Below are 26166 nucleotides of genomic sequence, written 5' to 3'. Positions count from 1 at the left end.
TCTGAATATTTTTCATCATGTATCATGTCTTTATTTTTTAGCTCATCTGCTATTGCCATCACTGAAGTAACCCTTTGAATAAGCGCTGCATAGTTCCTATCCACAAACCGGGACTCTGGACATAAAAGAATTAATTAGGCTATAACATACATTGTAGCTTATGGTTATTTGTAGCCAATACACAGAAGCAAGGCGATAGGCCTATTTCAAAGTTTTCGTAACTCATTATTATAAAAAATAAGCAGACTGGTTAATTGTTTAATTGTACAAAATAGAGATTTAGATTGGTTTCAAACTACCTATTTGAGTTTGTCAAGTAATGCCTAATCAGATCCCGCCTCTTCTCTCACTTACCGAAGCTGCTCGTGTTGGATAAACCTTCATCCACAAATTAAAATATGCCGATCAACCAGGTGCCTCTTGAATATTTTACAAACTTTTTAAATCTGCCGTATCTAACACGCGTTTGCAAATCTATCAGCTTTTTGTCTGCTTCGGTGGCCGCACAAAAGGTCTTCCGGTCTCGAAGCCCAGACTTTCCAGATGGATAGTCGACGTTATAGCACTTGCTTACTCCTCCTTGGGCCTTCAATGCCCCTTGGGTGTGAGAGCGCATTCCATGAGAGTTATGGCCTCCTCGTGGGCATGGTCCTGTGGCGTTTTCATTGCCGACATTTGTGCAGCGGCCGGCTGGGCCTCACTGTCCACATTTGCCAGGTTTTATAATCTGGATGTCCCTGCACTTCAGTCGCAGGTCCTCTCTCCATTAGCCAACCCTGCTGTGTCCAGCTTATGGTTTTCCATTATGACCCCGACCACGTCTGGATGTAACTTTATTCTATGCCCTCTATACATGTACCCTAGGCCCCTCCGGTGCCCTAGTTATGGGCTTGTGTGGATGACTACAGTATTTCAGTACCCCATTGTCTGGGCTACCCTGTCTTGAGTGTCTGTTGCGAGCCCTTTTTTCAAGTGCTCTGCACTGATGCTCAGTCGTCCCCCTGCGTAGCATGGCGTGATTGTACAGTCCCCATAGCGTCTTGTCTTATTAACAATCTATATTAATTAATAAGACGAACGACGCAGTACTCGTGTAGTATCACAAGGGAACGTACTCGGTTACTAACGTAACCTCGGTTCCCTTAGATACGGAACGAGTACTGCGTTCTTTGCCACGCTACGCGCAAGACACCTCATGCCGTTGCTTCAGTTGAATATAACCAATTTGCCATGGTGAGACGGGCGCTTATATAGCCCAAGACCCTGCCGATTTTGGCAGGCTCGCTCACCATTGGCTCGCACGCTCCGTGCCGTCATTCGTTTTCTTTAACTTCACGAACCAATGGCTGTGCAGTTCACACTGCATTATTGTATAAAGGCTTCAGAATCAGAGAAAAATTAGTTTTTTTCCATAGCATCATGTCTTATTAATAATCTATATTAATTAATAAGATGAACGACGCAGTACTCGTTCCGTAACTAAGGGAACCGAGGTTACATTAGTAACCGAGTACGTTACCGCAGCCTTTAAAGCAACATGCAGCACATCAATGTTTCTGGCTCAGCATTGACTAAAGCACAGGCTCTACTCTCCAGCACAATGGTAGCCTCACAAAACTCAGATAACAGAAACAGAACATTAAACACTAACGGATCTCTCTAGATCTCAGCATCTTCGCTTATTACAAACCAGTCTGACTTTATTTCTTTCAAAAACGGAAAAACGGAAGTTCAAAGACAATATTATAAAGATAGCGGCGCGCTTCGGTGCAAAAGGTCTTGTAGGGGGAGCCTACCTGGGGCACGTTCAAGCTCAAACCGGTGCGCAACGTTTTGCTACGGTTTCCGGGTTGAACGACATGTTTCCTGGAAACGGTGTGCAACGGGGTTTGAGATACGTTTTCTCTTGTTTGGTGGGTGTGTCAGAAATGTTAGCCCAATCAGCAACAACATGTATAAAAACCACGCGGTATTAAAGAGACAACTCGCACAATGGGTATGAATGTAACATAAAAATACTAAACATATTTTGCTATTGTATTTTGGAGTGACACTTTCATAAACTTTTCTATTCTCCTCTGATTATATGTTAAATATTACAATATCATAGCACAACAACAGTGATCATCAATAATGATAAGCCTAATACTCACAATAAAAATAATGAGGTCATATAGATCATAACAGTCTTGGAGGTAAGAAGTGGATTATCCTTCATCTGAAATGTTTGTCTTTTCATCCCGAAATGCGAGGCAAATGTTGGATCACAATAATTAGGAACCACAGTTTCCACAAATCCTTCACTCGACTGGGATGTTCTCTTTTATTCAGGACGGCAAGGGCAGTGACTGTAACATCGAGCATATTTTGCAGTATTAAACACGTATTTATACCGATTTCATCAGGCTCTGAAAATTCTTCAAAAAGAACACAAAGAATGGCCTTCTCAGCTGCCATAGTTGCATGGCTTGCGTCATCAGAACAGGGTGTTCAACGCACCACCGTTTCCGTTTAAAAAACGTTTTGCAACGTTTTGTTGGGGCTGGACGCAGCCCTGTTAGCAGAAAAATCAGAATTGCGAGAAATAAACTCGATATTCTGACTTTTTCCCCTCAGAATTGTGAGAACTGGGAGATATAAACTTGCAGAATTGCGAGAAAAAATCTGAATTGTGATATGAAACTTTTATTGGTTTAAATATTATTTCATGCTGCATGGCCAATAGCCTACATTATTATGCCCCATATATGATCTGCACATGTAGATCTATGGTTTACATTAAATGCTTTAATAATAGGGTAATCTTCACAGGTTTCACCAGTCTAATACAGGTTATTTTATCACTAATATTTACAATGATTAGTGACACAACTTATGAGTCATGCACGTGTGTGTGTATTGGGTGTGTGTGCATGTGGGTTGGCTTTTCTGGGGGCCTGTAGAGTAGAACGGTGTAGAGCTCTGACCGTTCAAACCAGGTTTGCGACATGACGTTTTTTTCATCTACATTTAGCATTATTAATAAGCATGTTAATTTTTTTTTCTCAAAATAAACATAATTGTTATAATTAGGAAAAATATGTGTAGATGGCAAGGTAAGACAATAAACTTTGAAATTACTAGTTAACTTTGTTTTCTGCTCATGTTGAGGGTGTTTTGATTTTTATGTACATTGTTTTTTTTTGTTTTTTTTAGTAGCCTACTTATTTTAAGCAAAATATAAAAGAGGACCTCCAGACCTCAAGAGGAACAACCCTGAACCCCCATACAGTATCTTTTCTGTCACATGGCCTTCTGCCTTACATAATATCTATATGTAAAAATATTAACAGCTTGATAAAACATCTGATCTTACCTTTTAATATTCATATCTAATTGGGCTCAACTGATGAAATATAATATATATATATATATAAATAGAAAAATTCTCAGACACCACTGCTTTGGCCCAATATCCTCATCTTTGATTTTTTTTTTTCCTTTTACAAAGCACTACTGGATATATATATATATATATATATATATATATATATATATATAATGTGTGTCCAGACTTCCGCTGGGAAGGAAATATAGGGACCTGACCTCTTGGAACTTAATTGAATACCCCTGGTCTACTCAAACAATCCAATGTTTTCACTGTTAAAGTGAATCAATGAAGATCAAGAAACTGAAAAAGTCTTTGAGCCACTAGCGCTTAATGCAAATGAATGGAGCCGTAGTAGAGAATAGGGTTATTTATTCAGACACAACAGCAGCAGACTTGTCCCATTAGCCTTTACTGTAGTCACTGATGTCCAAATACGATTTAAGAAAGGATCGCAGGAACAACACAATATTTCACTACATGACTTCAAGTGAGAGCTGCTTATTAGCGTAAACATGTCAAAATGTTAGTTTGGCTTCAATTTAAAATTAATAACATTAATAACAACAAAAACCTAAAGAGATTAAATAATAAAATTTACATCATTAGAAAATATACAACATATTAAACAGCCCAAACAAACGTGAGACGGATATTATAAAACAAACAAACAAACAAAAAAAAAAGGTGCAAGATCATAGTATCAAACTATTTCACTTGTTAATTGAAGTTTAACAAGCCTATGTGCCGATGCCCAAAACATTTAATCTAATGTTTCTTTAGCACTACATGTAGACTGAAGTTTATAGGATACAGATTCCCTTCATAAATCTACATTTAAAAATTCAATACTTTGATCCATGCCATCAAGTCAGAGGCACTCACAAGGGCTGCAAACTCTTTCAAGCAAAAACAGTGAAATTCAAACATTAACCACTTTAAATGACAGACTTACTTGACAGCATTTACAAAGGCAGTTTACATTGACTTGGTTTTGATATTTGCACAAGCAGCTGAATTTCAATACAGTATTTGCCATTGGCCATAAAAATGTCCATATTTCAGCCAAGCGTTGGACTGCATGTACATCTCACTCAACATGTTCCATTCATATGGTTTTCACCCAACGGTTTGCAATGATACATCAGAAATTACTTAAATAAAGAGTACTGCATCTATTTCCAGAGGCTATGTTCAAACAGGTGAGTACAGACAGACTGTGATTTTGGAAAGCGGACACACAGAGATGCTATAAAATCTCAGGAAGGCCACAGAATAGATCACATGACACCACCGAGTCTATGTTCAACCAATTATGTGTGGTGTGGTTCAGTGTTTAATAAAGGTTATTGAATGGAAGCGCATATATATCCAAGCACACTACAGCAAAGCATCACATCCCAATATGGCTCAGGGCCATCAGACACACAGCACTGGCAGTCAATCAGATAATATTGACTTAAAAAGGGTTTGCATTTATCTCAGCCATTCATTGTGATACAGAACTCAAGGTCCAGAAACACAAAATAAATACACACTCATACCAAACAGACAGACTTAAAACAGAAGCACAGTGCCACACATATATAAATACATGTGCTGTTTCCCTCTAGTGGCCAGAGCTGGCTCTATGTGGCCTGCGTCCACAGTGTGACCGTGCGGTCAGCGGAGGAGGACAAGAAGGAGAGGTGGTGTGTGTGCCACCTGCACTGGATCACCTTATCCGCATGCTCTCCCACTACGGTCAACGGCAGCTGCTTCGTCAGGTCCCCTGTGCAACACATACAGTTCAATGATCAAAAACTCACTTCATTGCTTTAAATGTTTCAAAAATGTTAAAATACATATTTACACTGCAACATCCACATAGATTATACATACTCTTCCACAACCTGTAAAACAGGTTCCCTCACCTTTTGACCAATAAACATCAGTTATCTGAGATTATAGGATATCTTACAGATTTTTAAAAAATCATTTGGTTGAGATTAAACTCACAAAGAGCAATTTTAAGCTGATTAAATATTGTAGAGAAAAGCATAACTGGGAAAAATATATATTCACATTGGGATTTTTTTTCTAGACTCTGGAAACCCTGATAATTTTTTGTGTGTGTTATCCTTTTGGCACACACTGAATAAGTGGGGAAAAGTGAAAAATTATGCCCAAAAATACAGCATTAATACTAAATACTTTTATTGTTTTTTCCATTTATATTATTTTTCCATTATGCACTCTTAACACTCTCTCTCACCTTCATGTAACCTTTCATACACTGAAAACTTAATAATTAAAATTCATTTCTATACTGTAGGAAACTTTTTGGCCTGCAGTCTTTGAACGTGTAAAAATGTAATAAAATAAATTAAATTGAAATAAACATAAATATAAAATCAAGTTTCATGCAGGGTTATTATAGTTAACTAAATTTAAAACCATAAAAAGTTTGTGACTTGAAATAAAATAAACTTTAACTGAAATAAATTAAAATATAACAAAAACTTAAACTTTTTTATTATTTCAGCTAGTTGCTAAAGCATCATTTCTCATTTTCACTAAAGTAAAATTGAAATAAAAATGATCAAAAACTATATAGACATTAAAAAAATAAAAATGACAGAAACACAATGAAAATACTAAAACATTAACTAAAAACATAAAAATAAAAATAAAACAGAATAAAAGTATTAATACAAACTATAACAGTTTCGCAATGATACTAAACTAACACTGTTTAATAACACTAAACTGAGGGGCACATCTGAGATCTCACCTTGTAGGTCAGTGACGATGACCTTGGTGTCATAGGATCCTGTGAGCAGGTAATGAGCCCCGGGGGAGAAGCGCACCGATCGGACATCGCTGGAGTGCGGTTGGTACGTCTGAACCATGCGCCCGCCTCTGATGTCATACAGCATACAGGAGCTGTCCTCCTGCCCTGCTGCCAGCAGACGCCCGCTCGGGTCCACCGCCACCGATGCCACAGGACTGCCTGAGACACACACAGGATATACAACACATGAACAAACAATCACAAACTTTTAAATTTTGAAACAGGTTTATTATAGTTAACTAAAACCAATGCCATAAAAAACTTTTATTACTCAAAATAAAACTATATAAACATATTTCAGAAAATACTAAAAATGACAAAACACACAACAAAATGACCAAAACTTTAACTAAAATGAAAACAGAAATTATAAAAATAAAAACTATAAAAAATAAAATAACACTGGTCTGAAAGTGACTTGATCAAAATTGCAAAGCACATTAGTAGCCTATGTGAGATGGCAGCAACATGATGTTCCCAGTGAATCAGGTCAGATATACAGTTTCACTGCCGGAAAAACCAGGTCATACCCATTCAAGTTTTTTTTTTTTTTTTTTTTGTGGTACTGTAGCAGTTTTGTTACCATTTGTAAACAGCTTGACTAAAATGGTCTACCAAGATGATTTCAGCCCCACCAGCATCTGATCAACCATCTAGACCAGTCTGAAGCAGCTAATGAGCATAAATGACCAGCGTAGACCAGCTAGAAACCATGTAAAACCAAAGACCATCAGAAACCCCTACTGGGTCATCTTGTGTTGAATTAACCAAAATTCTGAAACTTCCCAGGCTCAAATTTGTGATTTTGTTCATATTTTTTTCTGAAGAAAGACAACATAAATAGTGATGAAAACCAAAATATTAACTTTTTCCCTGCCATTGACAGAATTTTCCGGCTTTCAGTGTTTTCACTGTTATATGGTAGAGGGCGCTATTACACAATTTGTGAAAGAGTAGAGAATTTCTGGATTAAAACACAGGCAAAGAATAAGCAGAAACAAGTGATAGAAGCATTGCATATGCATGTTGTAGTCTTTGAAAAAAAAATTTTCTCAGCTTTTTGTTTAAAAATTTTGCTTTTTTAAATTAAACTTACCCACATTCAAGTGTTGATAAAAGAAGAATGCATGAAGCTAGACAAAACTTTCTTTTGATATATTGCATGTTCAGATATTCATACAGCAAAATATTCTAGGGGCCATGAAATTTGATGAAAATGATCAAAAACACTGGTGGGGAAAAAGTTTGTAACCAGGCTGCTTTGGGCCACCATTGACTTCCCTAGTAGGAAAAAAAGTCTCAAAAAAATTTTCACCTGAGATTTGGAGCCAAATTACAGAGGGGTAAAAATGATTTTAGAAAGATGGCAGCATCATTATTTTATTTTTCACAGAGATTGGAAAATCTGTTAGTAAAATCTGTTGACTTAAGCAATCTTTATTGCATTATATGCCAATGGTGACAGTTCAAAAATTAGAGTTTTCTTTTTCTCTAAAGTATGCACACCTGTAACTCAAGAAGTTAATTAAGTATTAACCATCTTAATATCCTTTTAGATTTTGGTTTTTAACAAATGTTTCTTTTGGTATCTTCATTTTGAAGGCCCTATATCGTTTAATTCTAGAGATATCGGGATCTCAATATGTCTCCAAGAATAAATTGTTAAATTGTACATATTTTCAATGGTCAGAAAAACAAAATGTGGGTCACTTTGCATTTTTCTTTTAAAGAGGAACTGAAGAACTGTTCTGTCTGAAGAACAAATAATGTTGTAACTAGAAATGTTTTTTGTTTCCCTCTATGAAATCAATTGCATAGAACATTTCTGAGTGCCATAAATATAATATTGTTCCCAAGTTTGCGTGCCTGTAACTCAAGAAGTATCAAAGATACGTTAATATCCTTTTAGATTCTGGTTCTTAATAAACTTCCCTTTTCATTTTTAAGGTCGGATATGTTTCAGTCCCAGAGACATGGTGATCCCAATGTGAATCTATGTTCAATTTGTTGAACTTAACCATTTTCAATTGTTGAAAACCACAGGCATGCAAACTTTGAAAGAAAAAAATGCAATAATGCAACAACGATTGCTAAAGTCAACAGATTTTACAAATAGACCTGTAAATCCTTGTGTAAAAATAAAATAATGATGCTACGATCTTTCTAAAGTCATTATTCAAAGAAATTATTAAAAATCAAAACATTTTAGCTGGGGACCACCGGTTGAGTTGACACGGATTGACCCTATTACGTGCATTTTTCAGCAGACAAAGTGCTAAAAGAGTAAAACGAAGGCAGTGAAGAGGGTGAAGCCCACCTGAGCCATGGAAGGATGTCCCCACCACTCTCACACAGCTGGGAACACGCAGGTCCCAGAAACGCACGGTCTTATCCTGAGAGCCGGACGCGATCATCCAGCCCCCCCACGTGTACAGAGACAGGATATGACCTGAGGAGAGAAAACACACATCACATAAGGAACGAAAATATTTATGAGAAACTGTGTGCGTGTATATAATATAAAGTCATATTTTTGAGAGTGTGTGTACCTGTGTGTCCGCTCAGTGCATGCAGGCCCTGTCCTCTCTGGCAGTCGGTTGTGTAGATGTTACAGTCTCCAGCTCCTGCACTAATTAAAATGGCCCCTCCGCTCTCAGGACCCTCCATAAACGCCAGATCTCTGATAGTCCCATCATGCATACTGAACTCCAGATCAGGACCTGAATTCAAATACATAAAGTAATAGACATTCAACCAAACTCCATAAAATTTTTCTATGATGATTCATGAATATTGGATTGCAATCTCTCTTTCTCTCACCTGTAGCATTGCAGGTTTCAGGGTTGAAGGGCAGCACTTTGACGTATTTGTCATTGGAGCCGGTGGCCAGTAACTGTCCACAGGGGCTCCAGGCCACACAATATATGGAGCCTTTATGATGCTTGTTCCTCTTGAAGCGGATTACAGGAGGTTTACTCGTGCCCGAGCCACTGAGAAACAACAATACAACTATATAAAGACATCTTATCATTAATCTGTCAGTTAAAAGGTTCTAAGTCACACTTAGTTGATTCAGCCAGAACAAGTAATTTTTGGAATAACATGCACTGATAAATCGTTCACAATAAGACCGGGATAGGGTGTGTGATATTGACAAAAAATGATGTCTCTTTTCTGGGGTTTTGTTGACAAAGATAACTAGACGATATTATTAAGTTAGAATAATAAGGTACTTTAGGCTGTTATGAATCAAATGAAATCAGTATCAACATTATCCATTTTTGCACTGCAGAAATGGCACAGAAGCTGCATCTAAAGCAGCATTAAATGTATTTACACAGCAATTATGATTGCATTAATAATGCATTAATGTTTAAAAAATAATATTTACATGTTCAACTATGATACTTTACAAGCAATACTTTACATTTGAAACTAAAACCGCATGTAGGTGGCGGCAAGTAACTGTGAGTCACTGAGTCATTCATTCAAATGGCTGATTCATTCAGGAACAAAACAAGTGATCCTTTATGAATGGATCATTGAATAGTTCAAAAATCGTTGCCAAAAACAGCACTCTTGCTTGTTTCTCAAACACTTCATAGTGTTTTTTTTAATTCCTAGCGTATATAATTAAAGGATTAGTTCACTTTGAAATGAAAATTACCTCAAGATTTACTCACCCTCAAGCCATCCAGGTGTATATGACTTTCTTCTTTCTGATGAAGACAATCAGAGTTATATTATTAAATATCCCGACGCATCCAAGCTTTATAATGGCAGTGAACAGGACCAACGAGTATGAAGCTCAAGAAAGTGCATCCATCCACATCCATCCATCATAAACGTACTTCACATGGCTCCGGGGAGTTAATAAAGGCTTTCTGAAGCAAAACGATGCGTTTGTGTAAGAAAAGTACCCATATTTAACAAGCTATAAAGTAAAATATCTAGCTTCCGCCAGACCACCTTCCGTATTCAACTTACGAAGAAAGAGCAAACTGATGTCGCGTCAGTTACGCTTGTTTCATAAGTTGAATACGGAAGGCATAGGACGTAGTGTAGGCGTTTTGAACTGTGAGAGGCGTTACACTTTCTTCGTAAGTTGAATACGGAAGATGGTCTGGCGGAAGCTAGATATTTTACTTTATAACTTGTTAAATATGAATACATTTCTTTTACAAAAGCATCTTTGCCTTCAGAAGGCCTTTATTTACCCCCGGAACCATGTGGAGTACGTTTTGCTTTGGATGGATTCACTTTCTTGAGCTTCATACTCGTTGGTCCCATTCACTGCCATTATAAAGCTTGAACGCGCCAGATACTCATTAATATAACTCCAATTGTGTTCATCAGAAAGAAGGTGCTCAAATACACCTAGGATGGCTTGAGGGTGAGTAAAGCTTGGGGTAATTTTCATTTCAAAGTGAACTAATCCTTTAAAGTTAGGTGGCTGAAATAAGGATTTCAGGCCCTTGTTTGTATCCCATCATCTATAATGCATCTGATTAAAATGATCTTTTAAGCAGGTTTTAATGCAGTGTGTGGGCGGCTGACCTCGTGTCCAGCGTGTCAGGATAGGCACACACGCGCAGCGTCTTAGAGTTGGAGCCGACCGCATATAATGTTCCTGTGGGGTGGAAGGCCACGGCACGGACCGCCTGTGTATCCTCCAGGGTGTTGACCATCACAAACTTGGCTTTAGACTTCTCTTTCTGCAATACACATATAAACACACTTTTTATATGTGAGAAGGGTTATTTGAAGATTATGTTCATTTAATCTCAAATAATCCCTGAACAATCCTTAATCTGTTTTTGATCTGTGAAGTTTTAGAGCTGTAATTAAACCAAAGCCCTCAGAGGGAGAGAGAATGTTTTATTCAGTGAATGTTAACCCTGTAAAGCCTGACATAAGAAACAATAGTTCAAAAATATATATATTTTTCTGAATTGGAACAATTTATTAAACCTTCAGACAAAATTTTTTTGCAAATTTGTTTTTTTGTTGAGAATCACATTTGGTATATCAGACTTTTGAGCTCATACTCAAAGAGGGAAAAAAAACACTTCAATTTTAATTCAGAGGCAAAAATATGGAATTTGCTGCAGCTGTTATTTATATTGCCAAAAATTAAGAAGAAATTCTGATAGCTTGTAAATTAATGAGTTCTTTATAACAATATATAGCAGATTACTTAACATAAAATGCCTCTAAATATCAATTGGCACTCTACATCTCCCAATAATAATTAAATTAATGAAATGCTTAGGTTTATGATTAAAGCTCTGTAGTTTTAATTGTGTGGGTGTTGGGCAAAACATATAGTGCAATACAACGATGATTGAGAGATGTACAAATAAATGTTCCTCAAAAGCCATGGCATATTTGTGGCTCACATTTTAACATGATTTATCTAAAAAGTTGCTTCAGTCCAATAAGTATTCTTGAAATATTGCTAACAATATAAAAGTTATTCTTAGGTTTTTCAGCAAAGTTTTGATCATGTTGATAATTTTGAAGCCTTAGAATTTTGTGTATCAAATATGACACAGTAGGCTTATGTTGAACTGTAGGGGACGCTGTACCTCTGGGCCTTTAGAGCGGGTCAAACTGCTGTCATTCTGTCCAGTTTTGTCTCCAGTTTGGGCACTGCAGGTGAAAACAAAACATTTTTAAGAACCCCAAACATTATTTAATCACTAAAAAACATTACCAAGCAAATAAAAAATAAATAAATAAATAAATAAAAAAAAAAACATATTTATTACAGTTTGATATGACAAAAAGCTCATATTTTTCTAAAAACAAAAAAACAATCTTACGTTAGAGAATTTTAGAAATTTTTAAACTCTTTGAACGATTTTGAAAAATTAATTGAGTGTGACTTTAAAGAGTTAAAGAACTGGTCTCTCTTCACCTCTGGGGCAGTACAGGAGACTGGGTGGGTGGAGGGAAGGCTGCTTGACCTGCTGACCTCTGAGGAGTGCTGGTGACCACATCGCTGTCTCCTCCACCCCCTTCCTGTGTCTGTGGTGTGGCTGAGGCCTCTCTCGCCTCACTGTCGTTGTTGCTGCCTCCATTACACTGCTGAGAGAGAGCCTGCACCTCTTCTCCTAAATCATCCATTCCCACATTCAGCTCCTCCAGTCTTTGAATAGACCTGCACACATACATACAAAAACATTTAGAGTCAACTTGGTGCCCACGGACTGCCCACTGACCGTTCACTGACCATGCAATGCACACAAAAAAGGCAAGAGCTTTCTCAAAATCATAAGATCCTATTTAAATTTAAATTCAAATTTGAATTTAAATCAAAAATCCAATTTGGCTTTATGGAGTTTGTGCAAGTCAGTAACTAACAAAAATTATTTTTTCTGCTGTATTTTAAAATGAACTTTTTACCATAATTAGTGAGTAAACTGAGAACATTTGCAAAGCATAAATATTTCTTACAAGCAATGAAACTGTATTTTGCAATATTTTCATGTGCTGTGGACCCTGGTTGCAAATTACTTAAAGGTTTCATCTGAGACAGTAACAAATACACTGTAGAGATATAACTGTATTTGAATATGACCACTGGTCATTTTATGTGTCGCTCATACAGCTGCTTCTTGTCAAAGTGACCAGAATAAACTGCAACATGGACACCAAATAGTTAAATGCTTGGCTAAATGTGACTAACTTTAAGCTTGATCAAAACATCTTATTTTTAAACTCACTTTACTGATGATCACAGTTGCTTTTTTAATCACATACACATCAAAGTGCATATAGCTTATAAAATGTATTTGTGTTTTCCTTGGGGATTTCTCCACCCACTTCAAGCTCTATAGTTACTCGCTGCACCATCTGTAGAAGCCTGAGGTTCATCTCATTAGCCTTTCATTTGATATTCTTCTTAATCTCTGCCAAACACAAACCACGATTAACACAACTGGTCATTTCCCTGTGGTCAAGGGGGGTTTCCCCCATAAAATCCCCTGAAGCAGGTGGCAAAAGGCCAGTGTGCACACAGAACAGATTTTTATTTGTTTTTAGATTATTTGTCCTAAAAATCTATACTTGTCCTAATATATATTCAAATTAATATCCTAAGATTTTGTAATAACTCATGACCAGTACGGCTTCTGTTGACAGAACAATGAATGTTTCTTCTGCCCTCCCCTCCCCTCCCCTCTGACACACTGCATTATTTATGGTTGTGGCCTTTAATGATGACATCACCAGTGGAACGGCACGGCACTGTTCCAAAATCTCCCTTTGTTATGTTTCTGTGTTACAATTGTGCCGTAACCACAGCAACAAAACTAGAGAAGTATCAAAGCCAAACAGAAGAAAACAGGGTTCTAAAATGAGCTCAGTGATTCCTCTCTGATTGTATCATTACATTTCACTAGTTTTCCTGTAGGGTTTTTTGAGGGGTCTGTAATTTGAGTGACAGCTCATGCAACATCAATAAATAATTAATACAGTTCCAAAAAATCCTTCAACAATTTTGCAGACTCTAAGAAAGGATTACTGGCACATTTGGAATCTGTTTTATAAAAAAGGAGTGATTTATTAAAATATATTTAAAACAAAAAAATCTAAATCATTATGTTTAGTCTGTCATCTCTTCTTAACATTTATTAATCTCTCATCTCTTATTATCTAATCTCATTATTTTTTGACATAGAAAAAGACACACATGTCCCTGTTACAAGGGACATCGAGTGGGATGAAAACCCTATGACAAAAGAGGCCTACAGTCCACCAAAAACTCAAAAAAAAAAAAAGATTCAGAATTCAAAATATAACTTAAAGGGATAGTTAATTCAAAAATGTAAATTCTGTCATCATTTACCCACCCTCATTTTGTTCCAAACCCGTAATACATTCATTCATCTTCAAAACACAAATGAAGATATTATTAATGAAATCTGAGAGATTTTTGTCCCTCCATTGAAAGTTTATTCGCCAAAAACACTGACGCTTCAAAACGTTTAGAAAGACATCGTAAAATAAAGCCATATTAATCAAGCAGTTTAATCCAAGTCTTCTGAAGAGACACAATCGCTTTATATGATGAACAGATTTCATTTAGGCCTTTATTCACATACAGGTATAAACATTGATTAGCAAACATGCATAGAGCACATCAAATATGGTAAACGGAATGAAGCTCAACCGTACTTCTTTGATGTCTTGAAGACTTGGATTAAACCGCTCATATGGATTCCTTTTACGATCTCTTTATGAATGTTTTAGGTGAAAAGACTTTCAGTTTTCATTCAAATCTCTTCATTTGTGTTCTAAAGATGAAGAAAAGTTTTACAGGTTTGTAACAATATGAGGGTGAGTAATTACAGGGTTAGTTCACCCAAAAAAGAAAATTCTGTCATTTATTACTTACCCTCATGCCGTTCCACACCCGTAAGTCCTTCGTTCATCTTCGGAACCGATTTAAATATGTTTTTAGTACCTTTATGGATCTTGAGAGAGGAAATGTCATTGCTCCCTATGAAGGCCTCACGGAGCCATCGGATTTCAACTAAAATATCTTAATTTGTGTTCCGAATATTAACGAAGGTCTTATGGGTGTGGAACGGCATGAGGGTAAGTAATAAATGACAGAATTTTCATTGTTGGGTGAACTAACCCTTTAATGACAGAATTTTCATTTTTGGGTGAACTAACCCTTTAAAACTGGATCTAGAAAGACAAGCTTCAATGTCAACTTCAATGTCTGCTGTCCTTGAAGCAAAAGAAGACAAACCAAATAAAGAAATTCAATTATTTTATATTTTTCAAATTGCTATGTTGTCAAAATAATTTGTAATAATAATAAAAAAAGACTATTTCAGATATTAGTTTAAAAAAATGGTTGAGTTATGGTACAGCCTACTTGTCAGACTGGAGGAGCAGAACCACCCACAAAAATTTGTCCTGGGACCATAAATCCAAGCTTCTACCCTGCCTGGTACAAAATAAAACACTATGTAAATGTATGTGTATATGTGTTTGTATTCCTTAGGGAATTCTCCACCCACTCCAAGTTCTGTGGCTGCTCGCAGCACCATCTGTAAAACCCTGAGGTCATTCACATCTACATCTCATTAACCTTTCATTTGATATTCAAGCTGCCATGCCTTTTTCTCTGCATCCCTCCCTCTTGCTTTTAGCAGCATCAGATTTCACCTTGTGTCTTTGTGTTTGTAAACTTCAGCTGGTTTGCTGTACGTCAATGCAGTTCTAGACACAAACGCTGACCTTTGGATGTGATTTTAGTGGTGACATGGAGCTTGGCTGACCTGGTAAGGAAGGCTTCTGTGAGGTTGTGCTTGGCGGTGGGCGGGGCCTCGTGCTGCTGGACTCCGCCCTCTCGCAACATCTGCTGGTAGAGTTCCCGCTGCTGCTGCTTCTGTTCCAGATGTTGCTGGACACGCAAACGCTGGCGGTAGTACTCCTGAAACTGCTCTGTGGAGTCCCACAACTACATAGAAACAGGGGACAAAGATGAGATGAGATGTAACAGAGAGAGAGATTCTTAAAGTCACCATGAAATCAAAACAGATCATTCTTATTTTTTTTTAATATAGAAGTGTTTATTTTAAATGATTTATTTGTCCACATCATTATTTTTTTATTCATATGCCCTAACTTCCCTTCCCTCTTGCACTAACATCTCTTCTCTTCTCTAATGATGTGTTTATTGGCAAGAGAGTGGGACAATCTGTCACTCACATGAGACCGACCAATAGCAAACCGCAACCATCTAACAATCCAATCAAATCCCCATGGACAAAATTAAGTCTCACCCTACATTTTTTCTCGTTCAAGAAGCCCTTTCACTTGCATATACGTCACAATAGGAAAGAAAAGATCATTTCATGCTGACTTTAAAGCCTAATGCAAAAAAAGTTACTCCCATTTCACCCTCAAAGCTTATGACTAGACAGACACTGAAGAGGAGTCGCTTTCTGGTCTGGTGAACAGATTTAATACATCACAGCTCTACAGTGACTACACAGATTAAAAACCCAGACAGGAAATAAACTGTGTTTGTTGTCAGTGAGCTCAGAGTCTCTGCAATCAATGCATCGACTGCTTCTCAATTCTAAAAACGCAAAGAACGGACTTGTGTTCTCGTGGGGACTGGTCTTGTCAGGACACGAGGACACAGAATGAATCATTGTGAGAAGTGAGATGTGCTGTGATCTTGTTTTAGATTTCCTTGTGCAGAGAACACAGAGGGTTAAAATAATCTTTCTGAATGGCTGGTGTCATATATCGGGTCACCTCAAGGATGTGTCCTCTCTCCTTTATTATTTATTTTGTATACAAATGATTGTAAGAGTAATTTTAGAAATAGACATACAGTGTTATAAAATTTGCAGACAACACTGTAACTGTTAGTTTATTGATTGAGGAGGACACAACGCATGGACCTGTGTTTGATGATTTTGTCACATGCACTGCATCCGAAATCGCGTACTGTTGAGTAGGTACTACATTTGAATTTAAATTTACTTCACGACCGTTGAAGAGGTACATTCTATATAGTACAAATGCGTGTAGTATGAATGAATTCGGATGTACTACATCCGTCATGTTGTTACTGTCACATGACCTACCAGCGTCAGTTACGTCCCTTCAACTCCATTCACAAATCCTCTCCCATGGCCTCACGGGATAGTAAAGTGTCCATCGTACGCACACTTCAGAATCTCACCGGAAGTAGTAAGTCATCCAGGAACTTTCGCCTACTGTTTTCAAATACTATGAATTCGGACATACTACTCTGTTCGCATACTGTTTTTTCGCGTACTATATAGTAGAGAAGTATTTGATTTCAGATGCAGCTCTGGTGTCAGGATGCTTTTTTAAAAGTTAATGTTCTTAAAACTAAAGAGATGATTATTGACTTTAGCTCTAGGAAGCAATCTATTCAGAATAAACAAACAACTAAAAATGGAATGAGTGTTGAGAGTGTTGAGCAGTATAAGTATTTGGGTACTATTTTAGATAATAAATTGTCGCTTTCTCCAAATACCGAAGCTTTGTGTAGGAGGAGGCAGCAAAGACTGTACTGCTTGAGGAAACTAAGGTCATTTAATGTGAATAAAACAATGATGTGCATGTTTCATAGAGCCTATATTGAGTCACTTTTATCTTTTTCATTGTTGTGCTGGTTTACTGCCATAAACGTGAAAAATAAGAACTCTTTTGAGAGGATTGTAAGTCAGGAAGTAAAATAACTGGGAAGAAGCAGATGAGCATGGCCCAGTTATATCAAAGGCAGGTGTTGGGAAAAGCCCAGAGTATATTGTTAGATGATTCCCCCCCCCATGCACCATGAGTTTCACCTCCTCTCCTCTGGTATTCTTGTTTGAACTCCTATTAGCAAAACAAATCAATTTAGACGTTCATTTGTCCCCCTCAGCTGTAAAGTTTGTGTTGTCAAATTTTATGTTAAGGTTTTTAGATTTTGTCTTATGTGTCTATATTATCTGTATGGGATTGTCTTATGTTATATGCTTGTATGCTGCAACCAAATTGCCTTTGGGAAATGAATAAAGATGAACTGAACTGTTGCTCAACTGACCGTTCAGCACATATTAAGAAGTGGGACAGCACTATCCAATGCATAATAAATAAAACATAACATCACAGATGTCATAACCTATTAAAATATTTACTTATGTTATTATTTCATTTTTTTTATTTTATGAGTATTTGTGTAAATGAGTATGTATATTTAATGTTTTGCTTTGTCAACGTTAAGATATGCCAGTTAAAAAGTACTGCAGGCTTTCTCCAAGTATTTATAACTTTACTAAAATTATGCCAAACAAAAGGACAAATGTTTACTTTCACAAGCCATGTCATGTATTTGCGAGCTTCCAGTCAGACTACTGACCATTGGCAACAAACCGCATATTTCTTAAAAAATATCCAAGGCATTTGGATGAAATTTCACAGTATAAGTGAAATAACATAATAAATATTTTATGAAAGTGAAAAAAATGTAAAATTAACCATTCCATCCAAATTGAATTGTTTTGTATTTTTAATATTGATTATAGCTGATGTGTTATTTGTTATAACATCTTAACAAATAATTTTAGTAAAGCCTTAAATAATATTTAGGCATATATTTTTTTAAAAATGAGATGGACAACATATCTCAGCTGAAATGACCACAAGAGTTTTATGTTATCCACAGGATATGGACTAAAGGACAGCAAGTGCTTGTCATAACTAATAACTCACATTATCCTCTCTTTCTCTTTCTCTCTCTCTCTCTCTCTCTCTCTCTCTCTCTCTGTGTGTGTGCTGTGTGTGTTTGATCACAGAGAAAAGGAAGATGGGTGGGTTTCCTGATGGAAAGTGGCCTAAAGAGAACAGGGCTGTTTTGGCTAAAGTGCACTGTTCCTACTTAATGGTCCTCAATACAGTGATTAAAAAAAGACTACAGTTAAATAATCCAAAAATCTTGATACAAAAAAAAAATAAAAAAAAATTCACCTCTATAACAGGGTTATCATAGTTAAAACTATAACCATAAAAAGATACTTTGTTACTTAAAAAAAATAAATAAATAAATAAAATTTAAAAAACCTAATTCATTATTAATTCATTATAAACAGAACCTATTATAATCAGTGATGCTGTCTACACTGGATGTGGCGTGACAACAAATTCCCGATGGTAAACTGATGCCTTGTTCTATTTCTGACATACTTCAAGCGCTCACGCTACTTCTGATATGAAGGACAAATGGATTTGCAACCGTTGCTTTGTTGCGTCCGGTGTGGACAGCTTCTAGCTGTTGCGGCGCGACACATTGCGACAACAGTCAGATCGTGTGTCTGTAGACAAGGTGTAATAGTATCTCAAATTATGCTAAAATAACACTGTTCTATAATACAATACTCCAATTAACATTTGTACTTTTAGAACCCTTCATCCAACAGACTAAATATCAGCATTCCAGACAACAGCCACTAATGGTGAACAATCTAGAACTCTTTTCATCACAGCCTCTGACAGTCAACATTCTTGAACCCTTCACACAAGAGCGATCTATAAAGGTCAACATTCTAGAATTCTTCACACAAAAAACAAACTTTATCATTCACCATTCTAGAATTTTTCTCATTACAGTCCCTTCACAAACACACGCCTAGCAACTGTAGCTTGGAAACAGCCAATCCAAGCCCTCTGCAACTATGAAGTGATAAACTGGAAGCAGTAGCTGAGCTTGCCAGTTATTTATGACCCTGCTCAGGGCTACAGGCTGTTTATGAGAGTGCACATGCAAACTTCTACTGCTCAGACATACAATTACAAATAATAACAGCTGTTACAAATAAATCAGAATGTCACTAAAAATTAACTTGAATTCTAAATTAAAATTGTATAACTTTACAATACATTTATGCATTTAGCAGATGCTTTTATCCAAAGACTCTTACAAGAGATGAACAAAGCAATTCGTCAAGAAGCCAACAATATTCATAATACACAATGCCAGGTTTATTTGACAACTAGAATAGGAAGCAAGCTAGAGAAGAGGAGAAATGCAGAGGAGATTGTTCGTGTGCAAGTTATCACACAGTATTGTTTTATCTAATGTTTAGGAGATATCAATGCATTCATTGACTGACAAAGTACCTCATTCTTCTCTGCAGAACCAGGTTCTAGAGCATCTTGACCCGGGGCAGAGGCTGGGCGAGAGTTTTGAGGACCAGGTGAGCTCATCATTTTATCAGATGGAGTTTCAGTTCTGGAGCTGCAAGACCAGAGAGTCCACATTACTGTTTCAGACACACACCTCACCTTTATAATGACTTTGTTCTGAAAAGATTCTGCTTGTCATTCTTCTCTACCACACCCATCAAAATTTCTCAGAATTGCATATGCCTTGAATATGCAACACACACTGCCATTTTTTTTTAACAGGGTGTTTTAAACAATAACAAAAAAGGGAATAATCAAGATTATTAATGTTTTTGAAAGAAGTCTTTTATGCTCACCAAGGTTATATTCTAAAATATACCGTAGACATTTTTATTTTTATTTATTTAAGTCATTGTTGTTAACAGCTAATTCGCTAATAATCAGCTAATTCACACTTTAATAGTTCTCTCCACATGGTCTTGGTCATGGTGTACTATTTATAGTGTTCTGGAGTTTTTTGTAAATGGGTTAAGCTTTAATGCAGATATACAGGTGTATCAGGTGATGTTTACCTCTCTGGTGACTCCTCAAAGATGCTGTGACATCCTGAATTCTCCATCATCACACTGCGGTTCAAATGTTGAAAATTAGCGAACGAGTGCGACATAGGTGAAGTTTTCCCTCCATCTTTTCCTGCTCCTCTCTTATCTTGGCCAGAGAGACCATAGGACAGGCCGTCCAGTGCTGGGTTCAGAGAGCGCGTCATGTAGGTGTCTGCAGACTGTGGGCGCCGGAGAGGGGAAGCAGGATATGGCGAGAGTTTGCTGATGAGCGGAGTAAGGAGGTCGGCGTAAGTGGCCTTGGCAGGTTTAACAAGCCGATCCACGTGGATATTGAGCATCTTCTGCTCAAAGGCGCAAGAGAAGACATTGGGCGACAGGTTCTGGAGCCAAGAAAGCAAGCTCAGGTCGAGATCATCGCAGCCGTTCCCGCACAGCATGTCTATACCCAGAAGAACCTCGCTTTCTGTGATCTCCTCTCCAGTGGCTTTGCTCTGGCAGAACTCCACGCAGCATTCATACAGTACGCCTTTAATCAGAAGCTGGAAAAGACGGTTGGAGCTGGCGCGGAACCCCGCCTCGCTTAGCTTTCGGTCAGCGGGAATAAACTCTGCCACCATGCCGCAGGCCTCCTCAAAACACTGCACGCGTGCCGTACTCGGATTCCAGTCCTTGAACTCAGCATGGTTGGTGAGGCGGGGCAGTGTAAGGAGAAGGCAAAGCTTGCTGTAGTCATCTTTAGATGGACAAAACTCTTCTAGAGCATGCAGACACTTCACAGCCTCTTGCATGGTCAGCTCCAACTGAACATAGACAGACAGAATGAGAGAGAAGCTTAAGAAAGCTTGTCAAAGCCATTTGCAAACAAGCTCTAAGCAGTTTCTCACATGGTGTTACCATAGTTTTTTGGATATGATAATCTTGGGTTAGCATAGCTTAGCTTATTTTAGCTTTGAAACAAGAACATAGAATATTTATCTTTTATATAATGTAATATAAAATATAGTCTTGTTTGGCTCACATTACTGTTGATTATTATTATATATAAACTGTGGTTCAAAAGTTTGAGGATGGTAAGATTTTTAAATATTTTTGAAACTCGATTATGCTCACTTATATATAATAATATGCTTTTTAATGGAAAATACAGTAAAGACAGTAATATTGTAAAATATTATTACAGTTATTATAATAACTGTTTTCTATTTTAATACATTTTAATGTGTAATTTATTCCTGTGATGGCAAAGCTGAATTTTCAGCATCATTACTCCAGTCTTCAGTGTCACATGATCCTTCAGAAATCATTCTAATATGCTGATTTGGTGCTCGAGAAACATTTATTCTTATTACCAATAATGAAAACAGTTGTGCTGCTTTATATTTTTGTGGAAACTGTAATACTTTTTTTCAGGATTGATGATGAATAGATGTTACTCACATGTTGTGGCTCATCCTCAGCAGACATGGCGTTGTTCACACACAAAGCTTCCAGAAACTTCTGTTTCAAAACAATGTAGCGGAATCTGAGAGGACACGGAAGAATGAGCACATATATGTGAAGTTAAACCAACAGTGTCTGATTTTATTAAAATATTCATATACATAATTCAACATTTTTCATCATTTTTAGCAACTGTTATTAATATAACATTCAGTGAACCCATAACCAGCGTTTATGTTCTAAATGATACAATTCTAAAGGGAAAAAGATGCCTCATAATAAATTTCTTTTAAGTGCATTTAAGTGCAAGAGAGCTCCTATTATTTGGGTTGCAATTCTGGAAAGATTCTGAGCTGCTCTCTCACCTTTTCCTGTCAAATTTATCCAGACACTCAAGAGGCTGAATAAATTGTAACACTTCATCCCACTGTCCATCCAAAATGAGCTGCCTGCAGGGGGGAGAATAAATGAGACAGAGAGGAAAATAGTGTGGCTAGACAATTTGACTCATAATAGCACAATAATAGTACTAGCTTCAAACTAATAACATAGACTATATTCAAAATAGCATTTTTCATAAATACATGCTGTTATTGATGTTGTGTTACACTGTCTCAAACAGTATGACAATCACCAGAGACAAACTATGTGTAAATTCTTGGTGGTAAATCCAAACTTGGTGGTAAAACTCTGGAGCTGTCTTATCAGTCTGTGTTCTAGAGTGTCACTCAGTGTTGTGGTGTGAAGAGCACCGTTGTTAATAAGAGGCCCAGTTTCTGAAGAGGGGCTCAAACTCTCATGCACTGATTGAATAATAAGGAACGCTAGTGAGATCTGAGCAATTGGCTGTTGGTCGATTTAAAACTGAAATCAAAATTGTCTAGACTTTCAGTTTAAAACTGCTAATAGTGTGCTGCAGAGATGATTTACTTTTGTAAGCTAAAACCTATTGAACCTATAGAAACAAATTAGCATTTTACACTTCCAGCTCAATCGCCCTGAAGTTTGCTGAGAATCACACTTCAATCTGATAGTTTACTTTGCTGGAGATAGTAAATGATGACAAAACGAACATGTTAAACAAGATAAATAGTGTATGCTTAATTTCACGATAAGTGTGTGATTAATCGCGATTAAAAATTTTTTATGTATTGACAGCCCTAGTTTTTGGTTAAATGCATGAAATAAGGTCTGTGGTTAACACAAGCCCAAGATATTTTCACATTTTATTCTATGACATGAAATACAATAGTAATAACCCCCTGTTATATTCTTTACTTGTCTCAACAAAGTAGTTGCTTAAAAGTGGCTAAATGGCACTACAGAGGATGTCTGGGACAATAAACATCATCGTACCGAACAAGTAAATGAAGACTGAAAGAGTTGTCAGAAGCCTAATGGCGGTGACGTTGAAATCGTGCGATCATATAGCCTACGTTTAGCTTTTTACTGACTATTGTATTAAAGCTTCAAAATCCATAAAAATTGTGTTATTTTGTAAAACGTGTAAGTATCATAAACTTTTGGTGGTCACAGAGCTTATTTTCTGCAATAATCCAAAAGCCAATGGAAAAATTCAAATGGGTTCTTATCGAGGAAACCAGGGTATAGCTACCATCTGGGTTGGCCTAAAAATTGTGTCAACACTGCAGCAATCTCTAGTAAAACAAATGCTTGATTTTCTTGCTTCAATGTGGAGTAAAACTGCTGTAAATTGACAAAAATATAACCTTTATATTATTGGTTCATGTTGATGCCACATTAGGTGTCCCATATGGCAGTGGTCTTTTTGATTTGAATTCTGCCTGAGTATAAGGTGAGCATGGATCATACCTGAGGAAGAGCATGTCGTCCGAATAGAGGCCATTGATGACCCCACTCTCCTTCTCCAGGGCTAGCATGCTAATGTGCAGCTTGCGCGAATTTAGGAAGTCCAGCATCACCTTAATGATCTCCACTTCCTTTACATTTATGATCTCCTCAGCCGTCATGGTGGCAAGCTTTTACAGAAAGAATAGGAGAATGAACACTTTATTTAGATGATGGTTTTATCCAAAAACAGTTATAGTACATACTTGCTCAAGTGACCAGAGGTGATCAGGACTTGTAGTGCTTGAACTAGGACCCACTACTTTAGTTAAATTCAAGGGACGTGAAATAATTTTTTATGGGTATTTTCCCTGTAACACTCATACGCTCATTGTGTTTACATTTTTGGCTTCAAGTCACAATGTAACAGAAGTAGTAACTTTATTGTGACGTACATCAGAGTGAAACAGATTATCAAAATGTAGGGTGGGGTTCTATCCATCGGTTGCTGATTGGATGGAGGCAGATCTGAATGCAAGCTAGCAGTCAATTGTAAAAAAGGGGCGGAGTTTCAGCAGACTAAATGATAGGAGAAGTCTGTTGTTTCACTGGAAAAAGTAATAAAAAATGATAAAAAAAAATAAAAAAAATAAAACATATATGGATATATAGCATGCAAATGAACAGATTAAATGAACAAATGAAAATAAATTTGCAATCATTTAGATGGCATGGATATTATTATTAATAATAATTATTTATTAAAATATTTATAATGAATTATGTTTTTATTGTTGTAACATGAACAATAAATATTTCTAAAGCATTTAATAATCTTAGTGTTAATTTTAGCATTTATTATTACATTATTAATATCAAAAGTTGTATCTGTTTATATCATTTAATGGACCCGAGCTAACATGAACTAACAACTACTTTTATTACCTAACGTTAACAAAGATTAATAAATAACACTGTAACAAATGTATTGATCAATGTTAGTTAAAGTTAGTTATTGCGTTAACTAACATTGACTAATGGGAACGTATTGTAAAGTGTTACCAACAATTACTTATTATTTCAGTCTATAAAGTCCTCTGATGTAGCTACTGTACAAAACACAGTATTGCTTGAAGACTGCAAGTGAAAAAGTGACAACAACCTTCTAATTAAAATACCAAACCAATGTTATGACAAAGAAGAGTCATCATTCCAGAAATTGCAGATGTAAACACACAAGCATGGGAGGTGACGTGACATTCCATCCAAAACAAAACAGCCTGTTCCACAATACTATTCTCTTCTCAGCAATGTTTCACTTTCAACTTAACCTATTTTAAATCATTTCAAATAACTGTAATAAAAATACCACTTAGACTTATCCTTTAAAATGACACATTATTGCTAAAAGCTAAAGGAATTACTACCATAAAAATGAGAAAACTGTTTATTAATATTAAACATTAAAACAATAGCCTAATATTATTAATTTGAGGAAGCTCTAATTTTAGATTAAAACCCACGAATACATCTCTGGTCACTCATACATTTCTACAACAAGCACAATGGTAGTAGTTTATGAATTGTCCTTTTTGGGGATTTAAACCTTCAACCTTTTTTAGTATTACAAGCTCAATTCTTCAACCACTAAGCCACTCCACCCGGCCCCAAACATGCACCATGGGAAACGCAGATTTGTTTTCTCATGCTTTCCCACCGCTGGATCCGGATGAGTTCACTGCAATGCATTTATTTGACAGCTTACATTGATTATGTCCTAGATAAGCCAAATTACATCCTATCAAGCACCAGTGAGAGGGGACATCCACCCATATCCACCATATTCTGAAGCTGCGGAGGGAGAGAATGTGTCATCCAGACGGAGCGGCAGCAGCCTCCCCGGCCTCGCCTATCCTCAAAACAACGGCGATAAGCCTCGCGAAGAGCGATTTAAATCTCACCTGATAATCTCTACATATACGCGAAGTGCAGAAATCCTCTGTGGGTCCACCGAGGGTGTGTCGACACGCACTGTCTAGTGATTTTTTCCTTCGTGTTTCGGGGCGAGAGGCTCTTGTTGTCCCTGGCGCTCGCTGGTTGTCAAGCACAAGCTTCCTCTGCGCGCTCCACCAATCCGCGCTCACGCACACAAACCCCCTCAAAACCCGCCCCGGCCCGCACCGACCTGGGTGTTATTCAACAGACTGGGGCTTATTCAACTTAATGGGGATTTGTGATTAGCAGCATTATGCATGCATTATACTATGTGTGTGTAAACTTACACTAAGCCGAGAAAGTAGCGGTTTATACTAGTGTTTGGGTTGTGTGATGTCAGGAATGATCATGTATTAATTGCAAATTATTACAAACAATCCTCAAATAAAAATGTAAGAAAATACAAGTTACACAATATATCGATATTTCATTCAAAAACAATGTAGGACGTTTTATGTGTGGTAATTTTACACAATTAATTCCAACTG

At 36.9% G+C, this 26166-nt stretch overlaps 1 protein-coding gene across 2 annotated transcripts; it reads right to left on the bottom strand.

Annotated features, from left to right (window-relative positions):
* Nucleotides 1-3722: 3722 nt before the first annotated feature.
* Nucleotides 3723-25856, bottom strand: wdr47a (WD repeat domain 47a). 2 transcript variants are annotated; one of them, XM_051874006.1, is made up of 15 exons: nt 25645-25856; nt 23708-23874; nt 22240-22323; nt 21872-21956; nt 20444-21234; nt 19866-19983; nt 15500-15681; nt 12121-12363; nt 11789-11852; nt 10758-10915; nt 9021-9190; nt 8750-8920; nt 8518-8649; nt 6141-6359; nt 3723-5138 (listed from the first exon to the last, which is right to left on the bottom strand). In XM_051874006.1, the coding sequence occupies exons 2-15, from the start codon at nt 23863-23865 to the stop codon at nt 4996-4998; spliced, it is 2718 nt and encodes a 905-aa protein (XP_051729966.1). In that variant the 5' UTR covers nt 23866-23874; nt 25645-25856; the 3' UTR covers nt 3723-4995. The 2 variants fall into 2 exon arrangements, with proteins under 2 accessions (XP_051729966.1, XP_051729974.1); XM_051874014.1 differs by having other exon boundaries at nt 12178-12363.
* Between the last annotated feature and the right edge of the window lie 310 nt (nt 25857-26166).

Source organism: Ctenopharyngodon idella, chromosome 2, assembly GCF_019924925.1.
Source record: "Ctenopharyngodon idella isolate HZGC_01 chromosome 2, HZGC01, whole genome shotgun sequence".
Classification (NCBI taxonomy): domain Eukaryota; kingdom Metazoa; phylum Chordata; class Actinopteri; order Cypriniformes; family Xenocyprididae; genus Ctenopharyngodon; species Ctenopharyngodon idella.
The sequence above is the reverse complement of the archived record's forward strand: the minus strand, read 5'-3'. Positions and strand labels throughout refer to the sequence as shown.